Source organism: Capra hircus, chromosome 22 (genome assembly GCF_001704415.2).
Source record: "Capra hircus breed San Clemente chromosome 22, ASM170441v1, whole genome shotgun sequence".
Classification (NCBI taxonomy): domain Eukaryota; kingdom Metazoa; phylum Chordata; class Mammalia; order Artiodactyla; family Bovidae; genus Capra; species Capra hircus.
This window is the reverse complement of record NC_030829.1, coordinates 13,863,498-13,877,714: the sequence shown is the minus strand read 5'-3', so window position 1 is coordinate 13,877,714 and position 14,217 is coordinate 13,863,498. Positions and strand designations below refer to the sequence as shown.

Here is a 14,217-nt window from a genome sequence, read left to right as displayed (position 1 = left end):
AGGGGTCAAGCCCTTGTCTCTTACATCTCCTGCATTGGCAGGTGGGTTCTTACCTGCCCCCTGTGTGGTAGACTCATGTAGTAATGTTAGATGTAATAGGTTTATATCCTCCCTGGCCTTTTTTACTGCCAAGAAGTTAGCTGAATCCCTTCATCTCATTTTAGGTAATGCTATTAATATATTCTCATTTAATATTACATGTGGCTCACAAGTTGTCACTCCCACGTTTTATATGTTTACAACCTAGGGACCTCATCTGAGATCCCTTCTTAATATATATCCAGTAGCTTTCTAAACGGGACCACTAGAATGCCCGATGGGCCCCTCAAATTCAGCATGTCCAAAGCAGAGCTCAGGACCCACCTCCCACACCGTTCTGCTGCACGCAAGCCCCACCACTCTCATCCTGCCACACTAGAAACCTGGGAGTTGTTAAAACTTCCCTCCTTCATATTCCTCCTCCAGTCCTTCACCAAATGCTGTAGGTTTTACTGGTAGCACCTGGCTCAGTCTGCCATCTCCTCTTGTTCAGGCTGTAACAGCTGGGGGGACCAAGAACCCAGGATGGCCATAAGTCTCCCCGCCAGGAGTGGGGCCAGGAGTGGGGTCAGTTGCCACCCAGCAGGTCCTGGAGCAGTGAGTTGGGGACAGGGGTCGGGGGACCACAGGCAAAGGCAGAGCACTGCACGGAGGACAGCAGTGACATCGTGGCAGAGGCGGGGTGCTTCTTGCTCGTAAAAGAGCCCTCTGGGCATCCCTGATAGCTCAGTTGGTAAAGAATCCGCCTGCAATGCAGGAGACCCTGGTTTGATTCCTAGGTCGAGAAGGTCCGCTGGAGAAGGGAGAGGCTACCCACTCCAGTATTCTTGGGCTTGCTTTGTGGCTCAGCAGGTGAAGAATCCACCTGCAGTTCAGGAGACCTGGGTTCGATCCCTGGGTTGGGAAGATCTCCTAGAGAAGGGAAAGGCTACCACTCCGGTATTCTGGCCTGGAGAATTCCATGCACTGCGGAGAATTCCATAGTCCATGGCATCATGAAGAGTCGGACATGACTGAGCGACTTAGACTTCTGGGGGCTCCTCTGATAGTCCAATGGCTAAGACTTTGTGCTCCCAATGCAGAGGGCCTGGATTCGATCCCTGGTCAGGGAAGTAGGTCCCACATGCCACAACCAAGCGTTCACATGCTGCAGCTAAAGGTCCCACATGCCACAACTAAGACCCAGCATGCCAAATATATGAATAAATAGTAGAAAAAAAAAGATCTCTCTGTAACATGCACACATAGGCCGTGGATCTGGGAATCGAAAGGCTGGCAGCGAGTATGTGCTGTTGGGGAGCTAGAGAGACCCTGTGAGAGGCTAGCTGGGCCTCGAGGTTTGTTGCTCAGCTCCCCGCATGTGATGCACTTAGAACACAAAGCTTCTGCTGTGGACCTGTACCTTGGGAGGAGAGCTGAATTTCAGGTCCATCTCTCATGTGCACCTCCCTCTGTGTAAAGCTGTAGCAATCCCTTTCTGGAGCCTTTGGCATCTCTGCAGGGAGTTGGTACCCAAATACCGGCAGGAGGGTTGGGATGTTTCTTGGTGACAGTAAGAAATGACTGTAGATTGTGGAGGGCCTAGAGGGCCACTGGCCATGTGCGTGGGAAGAGTCCCACAGTGTGTGCTTGTGTTTGTGGACGTGTCTCCTTGCTTACATGTGTTTGGAAAGGAAGCGGTGGCACGGTGCCCTTCGCTGTCTAGGTGCTGGTCTGCAGGACTGCCTCATCTTTCCCAAGAGACAGTCACCTTCTCTAAAGGCTAATGTGCTAATGTGAAAAGGTCAGTATTCTGCCTTACATCATGCTTCGGAAGGCAAGATCAACAGCCAAGCCTCACAAAGGCTCAGACCTAGGGAAGTGCTACAAATCTGTTTTCTGGGAGAAAGTCCCACCTTTCTGGTAGAGGCCAGGGGTTGAGATAGAGAAGGGGAGAGGTGAGACGAAACTCTGAGCTACTGATTACTGTCATCCCCCTTGGCTGTAGAGAGGTGCAAGCTGTTAAAAGGCAGATGTCTGATTTTCCATAATGTCCTTTTGAACCAAGGAAAGCAGGCAACCCAGATTCCATCCACAAGCCGGAAGGCAGAAGGAGCCTTGACATTTATGAGAGGGGCCCTAGGGTCCAGAGTAGGGACCTGAGGTGGGACAGCCTACTCTAAAGGCTCTGGCAAAGGTCATCACCTAGTAGTTTTGTTCTGAGTAAAATTAAAAACAGAGAGGGTATACACAAATGAAATGTGTATGTACTATAGCAAACACAATAATCAGTAACTTCTCTCAGTTTAAAATCACTCATCTCTCATAGAAATCTCCTCTAGAATGAGACAGTTTATATAAAGCTCCTGGGGAAAGACATCCTTAAAGCCACTCCTTTCTCAGTTCTCCTTTCCTTGCATTCTTCCTGAGCACTGTGGACCCGTATCTGAGCCTCTTCATGCAGTAGTCCAAAGTCTTGTTGACGTTGCTTAGTCACTCAGTCGTGTCCAACTCGGCGACTCCATGGGCTGTAGCCCACCAGGTTCCTCTGTCCATGGGATTTCCCAGGCCAGAATGTTGGAGTGGGTTGCCATTTCCTTCTGCTGGGGATCTTCCCAGCCCAGGGGTCGAACCAGCGGCTCCTGCCACGCCTCCTGCATTGCAGGTGGATTCTTTCCTACTGAGTCACCAGGGAAGCCCCAGTCCAAAGCCTATTCATTCGATAAATATTTTAGATGTTATTCAAGCAGATGTGTGCATATAGAGATGGAAAACACAGTAGAATGGATTTGGTTTGCATCATAAAATCTGCATAGAAGTGCCCAGAAGAAGCAAGCTTGTGTTATCTGGAGTCATTTAGCCTGGATTCATCCTCCAGCTAAGTCATCCGTTATCTGTGGGACTTCAGACACACTACTCAACCTCTCTGAACTTCAATTATCTCCCCTGAAAAATGGGGATAAGCTCACCATGTCTCAGGATGGTTCAGAAGAAAAAGTGCTTGCCCCCCAGGATCGGTCAACATCATCCTGCCAGTGGCCGTCCTGGCTGTTGGTTTATCACACCCACACCCAACTCTGTGGCCTGAGCTGGAGGCAGCGTGTGCTTTCCTTGCCACGTGGTGACCGCGCATAACTTCTCCTGGGGGCCTGCAGTTAGAGGCCTCCCCGGCCACCATCAGGTGTTGCCCTGGTCTCCCGTAGCCAAACTGACTAATCTCCAAGACCCCTTCCTCTCTCCTCTACCTGTTCAGGCACAGAAATCCGGTGCAGGAGGGAGCACTCAGGCTGCGGAAGACCTGCTGCTGCTCGGCAAGCCTCTCACAGACCTCGTCAGCCTGCTCATCCCGCTGGTAAGAGCTCAGACACCTGCTCGTGCGTCTCTTGGGTCATTGCTGAGGGTGAAGTGATTGTGTTAGTCTCATGATGTCTTGAGTTTCTCTGCTATTTTGATTCCTTTCAAAACTAGAACCAAAAGAAATGTCAGAATAATGTTTAGCCTAGAAATACTAAGTTTCTGCTTTAACTCCCAGGTGACTTATGATTTGTTTAAGTGGATATCTAAGTAAGACTGGGTCTCAAATTCTTCTTCATGGCTGTGAGGTTAAAAAAAAAAATCCATAAATGAATTCCAAGAAGGAAGAAGAAATCCACTGTGGGGATCAGTTATCTTTCAGAAAGATATATTAGAGTTACTTGGCATGCAGGATTCCCCTAAAATGCAGAAGCGCAGGCAGACTGCTGTCTCCATAGAAATAGAATGAAATAAGTGAAATTACCCAAGAGACTGCACAAGAGTACGAAGTATGTGAAAAGAACCTAATGGAGACTTGGAGTTTGGAGCAAATCAATCTCATTATCTGTTTGACTTGCATCTCCCTGATAATTAGCAATGTTGAGCATCTTTTCACGTGCCTATTGGCCATCTGTATGTCTTTGGAAAAATGTGCATTTAGGTCTTCTGCCCATTTTTCGCTGGGTTGTGTTTTGTTATTGAGTTGTGTGAGCTCTTTATATATTTTGGAAATACAAATGGGACTCCAGTGAACAGAGGGAAGGCTAACCTAAATCATGCTATCTTTATGGATGTATAGCAGATTCAGAACATTCTCATTAAATGTAACTGATGCAATATGTGATCTGTAGGATAATACTTACATCAATAGCATATAAGATTTAAATGATAAAAATAGCTCAAAGCAGATGAAGAATCTATTTCTGGTAAACTTCTAGGATTCTCTTTTTCACATATGTCTCTTATGGATGGATTTTGGCGTTTGCCACATTCTTAGATTTGCTTTCTGTTAACAGTTGAATTTATTCCAATTAGATTTATTCTGAAACTTATCTTTAGTCTTCATTTTATTGTCTTATTGGGTATTTTCTTTCTAAATGTTTTCCTAAATTAGATGTAGGGTTTAACGCAAAGCAAAGGAACCTTTATCAGGATGAAGAGAAGCACTCTAGCATGGTAAAGAATAAAATGCACAGAAAACTATAACTGTGAACTTTTTCTGTCAAATACAGAGTGTAGAACTCTATAAATGGAGAAGAACCAGAATATACAGGGTAAAGTATTTTTAAAACACAGTAGTATTGAGAGATGTAACCTGTCTCTTGGAGAAGGCAATGGCAACCCACTCCACTACTCTTGCCTGGAAAATCCCATGGATGGAGGAGCCTGGTAGGCTGCAGTCCATGGGGTCGCTAAGAGTCGGACACGACTGGGCAACTTCACTTTCACACATTGGAGAAGGAAATGGCAACCCACTCCAGTGTTCTTGCCTGGAGAATCCCAGGGACGGGGGAGCCTGGTGGGCTGCCATCTATGGGGTCGCACAGAGTCAAACATGACTGAAGCGACTTAGCAGCAGCAGCAGCAGCCCATCTCTCTCATTGCTTGATGAATCAAGCAGATAAAAATGATAATGTAGATCAGGGGTTGATAGACGAGGCAGTGTGGGCTAATCTTTCTGTAAGTCAAGTTCTACTGAATACAGCCGCACAAACAGTTCATGTATGCGTTGTCTGCAGCTGCTTTTGCATCTCAACAGTAGAGTTGAGGAGTTACAACCTGGACTCCGTAGCTCATAAGCCTGTGATGTTTACTGTCTGACTCTTTACAGAAAAAGTTAATTGACCCCTGGTGGACTTCCCTGGTGGCTCAGATGGTAAAGCATCGGTCTACAATGTGGGAGACCTGGGTTCGATCCCTGGGTTGGGAAGAATCCTTGGAGAAGGAAATGGCAACCCACTCCAGTACTCTTGCCTAGAAAATCCCACAGACGGAAGAGCCTGGTGTCCATGGGGTCACAAAGAGTCGGACACAACTGAGCAACTTCACTTTCACTTTCATACAGGATATGAAAACTTTAATAAGATTAATAGAAACGTATCTGTCTCTCTATCCTGAAAATTGAGACTGTACCTCCTTTTTGAATTTCTGGAAACACTTCACCATGCATTAGGTTAAAAGAATATCAGTAAATATCAGAGGAATATCAATAAGTAGGAATTGTATACACGACATATTTTAACCATAAGACACACTAGAAGGAAAAATGAGAACAATTAAGAATACACTGTTAACAAATATTCTCAATGAACACAAAGATCTTATGATTGTATCTCTCTGGATCCCACCAAAAGACAAAAAACACACAGTGATTTAAACAGGAGAATTTCAATATAAAGACTCATTAAACAGTAATTGGAGAGTAAATGAAAGATTTACAAAGAACCTTATAAGTTGTTCAAAAGCTGAGGGAGAGTACCCAAGGAAGGACAGACTTGAAGGGTCAAGAAGCAACAGTTAGAACTGGACATGGAACAACTGACTGGTTCCAAATTGGGAAGGGAGTATGTCAAGGCTGTGTATTGTCACCCTGTTTATTTAACTCATATGCAGAGTACATTATGCGAAATGCCAGGCTGGATGAAGTACAAGCTGGAATCTAGATTGCTAGGAGAAATATCAATAATCGCAGATACATAGGTGACACCCACCCTTATGGCAGAAAGCGAGGAAGAACTAAAGAGCCTCTTGAAGAACGTTAAAGACGAGAGTGAAAAAATTTCGCTTTAAAATCAACATTCAGAAAACTAAGATCATGGCCTCTGGTCCCATCACTTCATGGCAAATAGATGGAGAAACAATGGAAACAGTGAGAGACTTTATATTTTGGGGCTCCAAAATCACTGCAGGTGGTGACTGCAGCCATGTAATTAAAACACACTTGCTCCTTAGAAGGAAAGCTACGACCAACCTAGACAGTATATTAAAAAACAGAGATATTACTTTGTCAACAAAGTTCTGTTTGGTCAAAGCTATGGTTTTTTCCAGTAGTCATGTATGGATGTGAGAGTTGGACTGTGAAAAAAGCTGAGCGCTGAAGAATTGATGCCTTTGAACTGTGGTTTTGGAGAAGACTCTTGAGAGTCCCTTGGACTACAAGGAGATCCAACTAGTCCATCCTAAAGGAAATCAGTCCTCAATATTCATTGGAAGGACTGATGCTGAAGCTGAAACTCCAATACTTTGGCCACCTGATATGAAGAACTGACTCACTGGAAAAGACCCTGATGCTGGGAAAGATTGATGACAGAAGGAGAAGGGGACGACAGAGGATGAGATGGTTGGATGGCATCACCGACTTGATGGACATGAGTGTGAGCAAGCTCTGAGAGTTGGTGATGGACAGGGAGGTGCTGCAGTCCATGGGGTTGCAAAGAGCTGGACGTGACTGAGTGACTGGACTGACTGGCCTCTCCCCGCAGGCTGTGGATCAGACCTCACTGGAGATGGTGTGACTACAGCCCCCAGGACAGTGGACAGATCTGCTGGGTTGCCCCAGCCAGAGCTGGTTAACAGTCCCTGGGCAAGCAGGAAGCAACCCTTCACAGTGCAGGTGCATCGTAGCCAGTGGGTAACACACAGAGGGAGCAGGGTTCTGATGGTGGTGGGAAGGCCTGGAGGGTGTGTAGGGAGGATCACAGGAGACAAACCCAGAGAAGAGGACAGATAGGGGAAGTGGGGATGCCAGTGCCCTGGAAAGCCTGGAGTGCATGATATCCCTGGGGATGGGGGGTACGGGGGAACAGTGGATTTGTGATCACAGGCCAGGCTAGGACAGGGGCCACAGAGGGGCCCATACTGTGGGCCCACGGAGAGGTCAGATCACTGTCAGATGCCATCACATTTCACACTTCTGGCCAGCAGTACAGCTGCCAGGAAAAAAACAGGAGAGCCCCTTCTTTTTGTTGTTGTTGTTGATTTGTTTTTTAAGATTAAAAAAAATTTTTTTTAATTGGAGGATAATTGCTTTACAGTGTTGTGCCGGTTTCTGCCATACAGCCACGTGAATCAGTCATAACTATACATACATCCTCTCTCACTGAGCCTCTGTTCTTCCCTCCCCAGCCACAGCCCTCGGTCCTCACAGAGCACGAAGCTGAGCTCCCTGTTTCATATAGCGACTCCCTCCTAGCTGTCTGTTCTACGCATGGAGGTGTATATGTTTCAGTGCCGCTGTCTCAGTTCTTCCCACCCTTTCCTTCCCCCAACTTTGCCCACTATTCCATTCTCTACGTCTGTGTCTCTGCTTCTGCCCTGCAAATAGATTCATTGGTACCATTTTTTTTTAGATTCCATGTATATGCCTTAATATACAATATTTGTTTTTCTCTTTCTTACTTCACTCTTTGTAAGAGGTCTTAGGTTCATGCACCTCAGTTCAACTGACTCAAATTCATTCCTTTTTATGGTGGAGTAATATTCCATCGTATATATGTATACATATATATATACACATACATATACATATATGTGTGTGTATATATATACCATGACTTCTATATCCATTCAACTGTCAATGGACATCTAGGTCATTTCCATGTCCTGGCTGTTGTAAATAGTGCTGCAATGACCCTGGGGTACAGTTATGGCTTTCTTAGGGCATATTCCTAGTAGTGGGATTGCTGGGTTATATGGTCGTTTTATTCCTAATTTTTGAGAGATCTCCATACTGCTCAATATCAGAAAAGCAAACAACTAGATCAAAAAATGGGCAAAGACCTAAACAGACATTTCTCCAAAGAAGACATACCGGATGGCCAACAAACAGATGAAAATACACTCAGCATCTCTCATTATTAGGGAACTGCAAGTCATAACTCATACCAGTCAGCATGGCCATTATCTGAAAATCTGTAAACAGTAAATGCTGGAGAGGATGAAGAGGAAAGGGAACCCTCTTGTGCAGTTGGTGGGAGTGTAAATAGATACAGTCCCTTCTTGCTGCAATGTGTCCTCTGAGATATTTTCACCAGCCTTTGGAACTATGAACTCTTATTACTAGTAACTTAATCACACTTGAAGTGAAGTCGCTCAGTCGTGTCCAACTCTTTGCGACCCCATGGACTGTAGCCTACCAGGCTCCTCTGTCCATGGGATTTTCCAGGCAATAGTCCTGGAGTGGATTGCCATTTCCTTCTCCAGAGGATCTTCCCAACCCAGGGATCGAACCTGGGTCTCCCGCGTTGTAGACAGACACTTTACCGTCTGAGCCACCAGGAATATCACACTTAGGTTCTAGTACATTGGCCAAACATTTACCCAAGGTATGTGAACTCTGTTGTATACATCCATATTTATCACTGAAGTCATTAGCTTTAAAAATAGCCTGCGGGAAACATTCAATTTATCTTCTCTGGAAAAGATAATACACATTTATATCTATGTATAACGTAGAGAAAAACAGACATAAAGCTGTTGGGGGCTTCAACTGAAGCACGTACAGACCAAAGATAAATTTTACAATGGTTGTTAAAAAATGTAATAAGTTACAGAATGAGGGGTTGGAATTGCTTTCCCACAGGGAAAAATAAGCAGACTTTCAGTTTTCACTGGACTTGGGTAATTGTAGAGGTATTTTGCCTAAAGGAAGGAGAATGAACTTGTTAGCTTTTGAGGTTCTTTTCAGATAGGGTCCTGTGAACGTAAGCATACTTATCCTTCAGGGAGTATGAAACCTGTCAAACCATAGTTACACTATACCCTATGGAATCATAATGAACTATGAGAATAAGACAGTGATTTTAAGTCTGTCTTGAGTATGAACTGGTTAGAGGATATGATGACTCTAGACTCTCTTCCCAGAAAAATGCATAGGCTTACCTATATTCTAAGTTCTCTACATAATGCACAATTTCAAGGGGATCTTTGGACCCTCAGTTGGTAACTATAGTATAAGATATGGCCAATCAGAGATGTAACGATTTGACTGTGTCTCCTGAAAAAAAAGTAATTGTTTGACCTGAATTTTTTTTGAAAAAATAGAAAGCCAGACGGTACTTCCAGGATGAATTTTGTAAATAGGTAATTAAGTGCTATTTAAAAATATATGCTACAGGTTCCTTTTCCCTATACTAACATAGGTATTTTCAAATTTATAAGAGATAACTGGTCTTAAATTTTTCTTTATTATATGCCAAAGTTGCCAGTCTTTAGCCTGGCTTATACTTTTCATATTAGCCATGCCTTTCTCATCCACTGCAACAGTGACTCTGCCACTTGGGTAGGATTGCAGTCCTCATCTAATATCTCCACTATAGAGCTCCTAAAATATTTGCTGGATAAATTTTTTTTTAAGTGAAATGTCTGGCAGTTCTTCTTGTAAACTTGTAGCCTCCTGACAAAAAATTTTTGAATTACAGAGATCCAGCATATACTCTGCAGTTGGTAATATACAGATCCTCAACATCCCTTCATAAGCACCCTGCATGAGATCAGGGAGCCGCCATTGCGTGCACAGACATGTCCGTTTATCACGCAGTGGTGTTGTTGCTGTTCACTTGCTAAGTCATACCCAACTCTTTGCGACCCTGTGGACTGCAGCATGCCAGGCTTCCCTGTCCTTCACTATCTCCTGGAATTTGCTCAAACTCTTGTCCATTGAATCAGTGATGCCATCCAACCATCTCATCCTCTGTCGTCCTCTTCCCTTGCCCTCAATCTTTCCCAGCATCAGGGTCTTTTCCTATGAGATGGCCAAAGCATTAGAGCTTCAGTTTCAACATCAGCCCTTCCAGTGAATATTCAGGGTTGATTTCCTTTAGGATTGACTGGTTTGATCTCCTTGCTGTCCAGGGGACTTTCAAAAGTCTTCTCCAATACCACAGTTTGAAAGAATCAGTTCTTTGGTGCTCAGCCTTCTTTAAGGTCCAGCTCCCACATTCATACATGATTACTGGAAAAACCATAGCTTTGACTATACAGACCTTTGTTGGCAAAGTGATGCCTCTGCTTTTTAGTATGCAGATGTTTGTCATAGCTTTTCTTCCAAAGAGCAAGTATCCTTTAATTTCATGGCTACAGTCATCGTCTGCGGCGATTTTGGAGCCCAAGAAAATAAAATCTGTCCCTGCTTCCACTTTTTCCTTATCTTTCATTAAGTGATGGGACTGCATGCTATGATATAGTTTTTTGAATGTTGAATCAGTGCAGTGTAGAAAATATTGTGCTATACTTCTAAGTTCCATGGGGCCTGTGGAGGGAATAACTAACTATATTATTTGGGGCAAGGAAGAAGAGCAAAATTTACCCTCTTAATCATTTTAAGTGTATAGTTCACTGGAATTAAATACATTCATAATGTTGTGCAGTCATAACCACCTCTGTAATTCTTCTCATCTTTTAAACTTAAATTCTATCTACTAAATAATAACTGTCCAATCCCCACTCCTCACAGCCCTTATCAACCACCATTCTATTTTCTGTCTCTGATTTTGACTATTTTAATCACCTCATATAAGTAGAGTCATATAACATTTGTCAGTTTGTGAATGGCTTATTTCTTTTGTCATAATATCCTTCAGGTTCATCAGTATTAGCATACGTCAGAATTTCCTCCCTTTTTAAGGTTGAATAATATTCTACTGTATGTCTAGGCCACATTTTGCTTATTCATCTGTTGCTGGACACACTTGGGTGGCTTTCCAGTTTTAGCTATTGTGAATAACGCTACTGCGAACATGGATGTACAAATATCTTTTGGAGACTCTGCACCAACTCTTTTGACTATAGTCAGAAATGAAATTACTAGATCCTATGGTTATGTTCTTTGCCCAGTTTTTAATTGTGTTGTTTTTTTGTTGTTGAGTATAAGAAATTCCCTGTGTATTCTGAATGTTAATCCATTATCAAACATGTTATGAAAATATGACATTCTGTGGATTGCCTTTTTACTCTGCTGATACTGTTTTGATGGACAGTTTTAAAAACTTTTCATAAATTTTCATGATTTGCCCAATTTTTCATTTGTTGCCTGTACGTTTTGTGTCATATCCAAGAAGTCATTGCCAAATCTGGTATCATGAATTTTTTCCCTATGTTTCTTCTGAGAATTTTACAGTTTTAGGTCTTACATTTAGGTGTTTCATTAACTTTGAGTTTATATTTGTGTGTGGTGTTAGATAACGGTCCAACTTCATTCTTTTGACTGTGCATATCCAGTTTTCTCAGAACCATTTGTTGAAAAGATTGTTTTTTCCCATTAAATGGTCTTCATACTCTTATTAAAAATTATTTAACTATATATAATTAACCCCCATATATGTAGTTAAATAATTTTTAACAAAGGTATGAAGACGATTTAATGGGAAAAAACAATCTTTTCAACAAATGGGGGCTTATTCGGAGAAGGCAATGGCACCCCACTCCAGTACTCTTGCCTGGAAAATCCCATGGATGGAGGAGCCTGGTGGGCTGCAGTCCATGGGGTCGCTGGGAGTTGGACACAACTGAGTGACTTCACTTTCATGCATTGGAGAAGGAAATGGCAACCCACTCCAGTGTTCTTGCCTGGAGAATCCCAGGGATGGCGGAGTCTGATGGGCTGTGGTCTGTGGGGTCGTTCAGAGTTGGACACGACTGAAACGACTTAGCAGCAGCAGCATGGGGGTTTATTTCTGGAATCTCTCTTTTGTTGGTCTGTATGTCAGTCTTCATGCTGTTACCACATGTGTTTGATCATTGTGGAATAAATTTCAAAATCTAGAAGTCTAGCTGTGTTCTCCCTTTTCAAGATTGTTTGGCTGTTTTGGGTCATTTGAAGTTACATATGGATTTTTGGATGGGGTTTTCTATTTCTGCAAAAAACTTTATTGGGATTTTGAGAAGGATTGCATCAAATCTGTAGATTGCTTTGGGTAATATTGCTGTGTATTATTTTGATTTTTTTCATATACCTAACCATCCTTGCGTTCCAGGAGTAAAGCCCACTTGTTCATGGCATTTGATACTTTTAATATGGTGATGAGTTTGGTTTTCCAAAATTTTGTTGAAGAGTTTTGCATCAGGGGTCATCAGGGTTATTCATCTGTAGTTCTATTTTTTATAATGTCTTTTTCTGGATTTAGAATCAGGATAATGCTGGACTCATGGAATATGTTAGATGTTCCCTTCTCTTCAAATTTTGGGAAAAGTTTGAGAAGAATTAGTATTAGTTCTTTTTAAAATGTTTGACATGATTCATTAGTGAAACCCTGAAGTGTTTGGGGCACTAAGATCCTGCAAGCTGCAGGGTGTGGCCAAAAATATAAATAAATAAAAGGAAAAATAGACTTTAAAAATCACATTATCTCAGTTGGCATCTGGCATGGGCAGCTGAATTGGTGTTTGAGGTGTAGCGGAGGACCCTGGTAACTCAGGCAGTAATGAATCTGCCTGCAATGCGGGCAAGCCAGGTTCAATCCCTGAGTCAGGAAGATCCCCTGGAGGAGGAGGGAATGGCAACCCACTCCATTATTCTTGCCTGGAAAAATCCCATGGACAGAGGAGCCTGGTGGGCTATATTCCATGGGTCGCAGAGTCAGACACGATTGAGCAACTAACACTTTGACTTTGTGTAGCCAGGGAGCCAGCTTTGTTTGTCTGCCTCCCTTCCGCCTGGAGTGTCTCAGCTCTCTGCTGTGGTCTGCAGACACTTAATACTGATTCAGCCTCCTTGCTAGTTACAGTTCTGTTTACATTTTCTGCTTCTTCATGATTCAGTCTTGGAAGATTTTGTGTTTCTGGGAATTTTTTCAGGAGAATTGTTTTTGTAGAAATTGTTTACTTTGTTCTAAAATGTTCATGGAATACAAAGAATCTTAGTATAGCCAAGGCAACTATGGAAGAAAATTAAGTTGAAGGGTTTAACACTACCTCATGTCAAGATGTACGTGAAGTTATTATAATCAAAATGATGATGTATTGGTGGAAAGATACTTTTGAGCTTTGTGGATATGTTTCTTATCTTGATTGCTATATATTGTAAATATGTACTATGGAAGAAAATTAAGTTGAAGGGTTTAACACTACCTCATGTCAAGATGTACATGAAGTTGTTATAATCAAAATGGTGATGTATTGGTAGAAAGATACTTTTAAGCTTTGTGGATATGTTTCTTATCTTGATTACTATATGTTGTAAATATGTACAGTTTTTTTTTTTTTTTTGCCTGCCAGTTATGCTTGAAGGAAACTTTTAAAAAATAAAGTCCCTTTGAAGTTATTCTATTATTATCATTTCTTCCAGAATGAATTCTGGTAGTCGCTGGTCTTCTTCATTTTAGGCTTCCTTCCCAGTCAGACTCATTAAGAGTAGAGTTATTTGCACTGTATGAGGCTGCTGTTTCTTTTTTCTGTGCTAATGGCTTGCTATGGTTACCTTGACTGCTCTGGGTCCCCAAATTCCCATATTATGGTGATACTGGATGTATCACAAATCTAGACACCGGGCCTGTCGAGGGTTTGGGACAGGTTCTGTTGCTGCTCTTTTCAGTAGAGCAGCTTCATGTATTCGTGGAAGCCCCAAGGCTGGAACAGCTATTTCAGCTTCCTTTTGTGGACAGGGAATGCCAGCCTCCACTTCACATTCTGGGCCTGACTTTTGTCCTAGCCCCAACATGGGCTCTGGCCCCAATTATAGTGCTGTTCCTAGTTGCTGCTTCTAAGAGCTTTTGAACCTCAAGCTTCTGTGTGTTTGTTTCATTTGTGGCCCACAAAGATATTTCTCTGTATCTTAATTTTTTTTTCTTCTTTCACTTTTTATGCAGTTGTTGGTGCAAAATTTGAAGTTACACACTGCCTTGACTAGAAGTCACTTGTCATTTCCCAGCTTCATTACCAGCACTTTCAAAATGCTTGGCCACCACAAGC

At 42.7% G+C, this 14,217-nt stretch overlaps 1 protein-coding gene across 3 annotated transcripts in view; it reads left to right on the top strand.

The window, feature by feature from the left end:
- ULK4 (unc-51 like kinase 4) overlaps positions 1-14,217 on the top strand; it is a 498,780-nt gene that overhangs the window by 343,512 nt on the left and 141,051 nt on the right. For all 3 annotated transcript variants that reach the window (XM_018066892.1, XM_018066893.1, XM_018066891.1), the window contains one exon: positions 3,272-3,370. In XM_018066892.1, the coding sequence (XP_017922381.1) occupies positions 3,272-3,370 (99 nt within the window). The remainder of the gene's footprint in view (positions 1-3,271; positions 3,371-14,217) is intronic.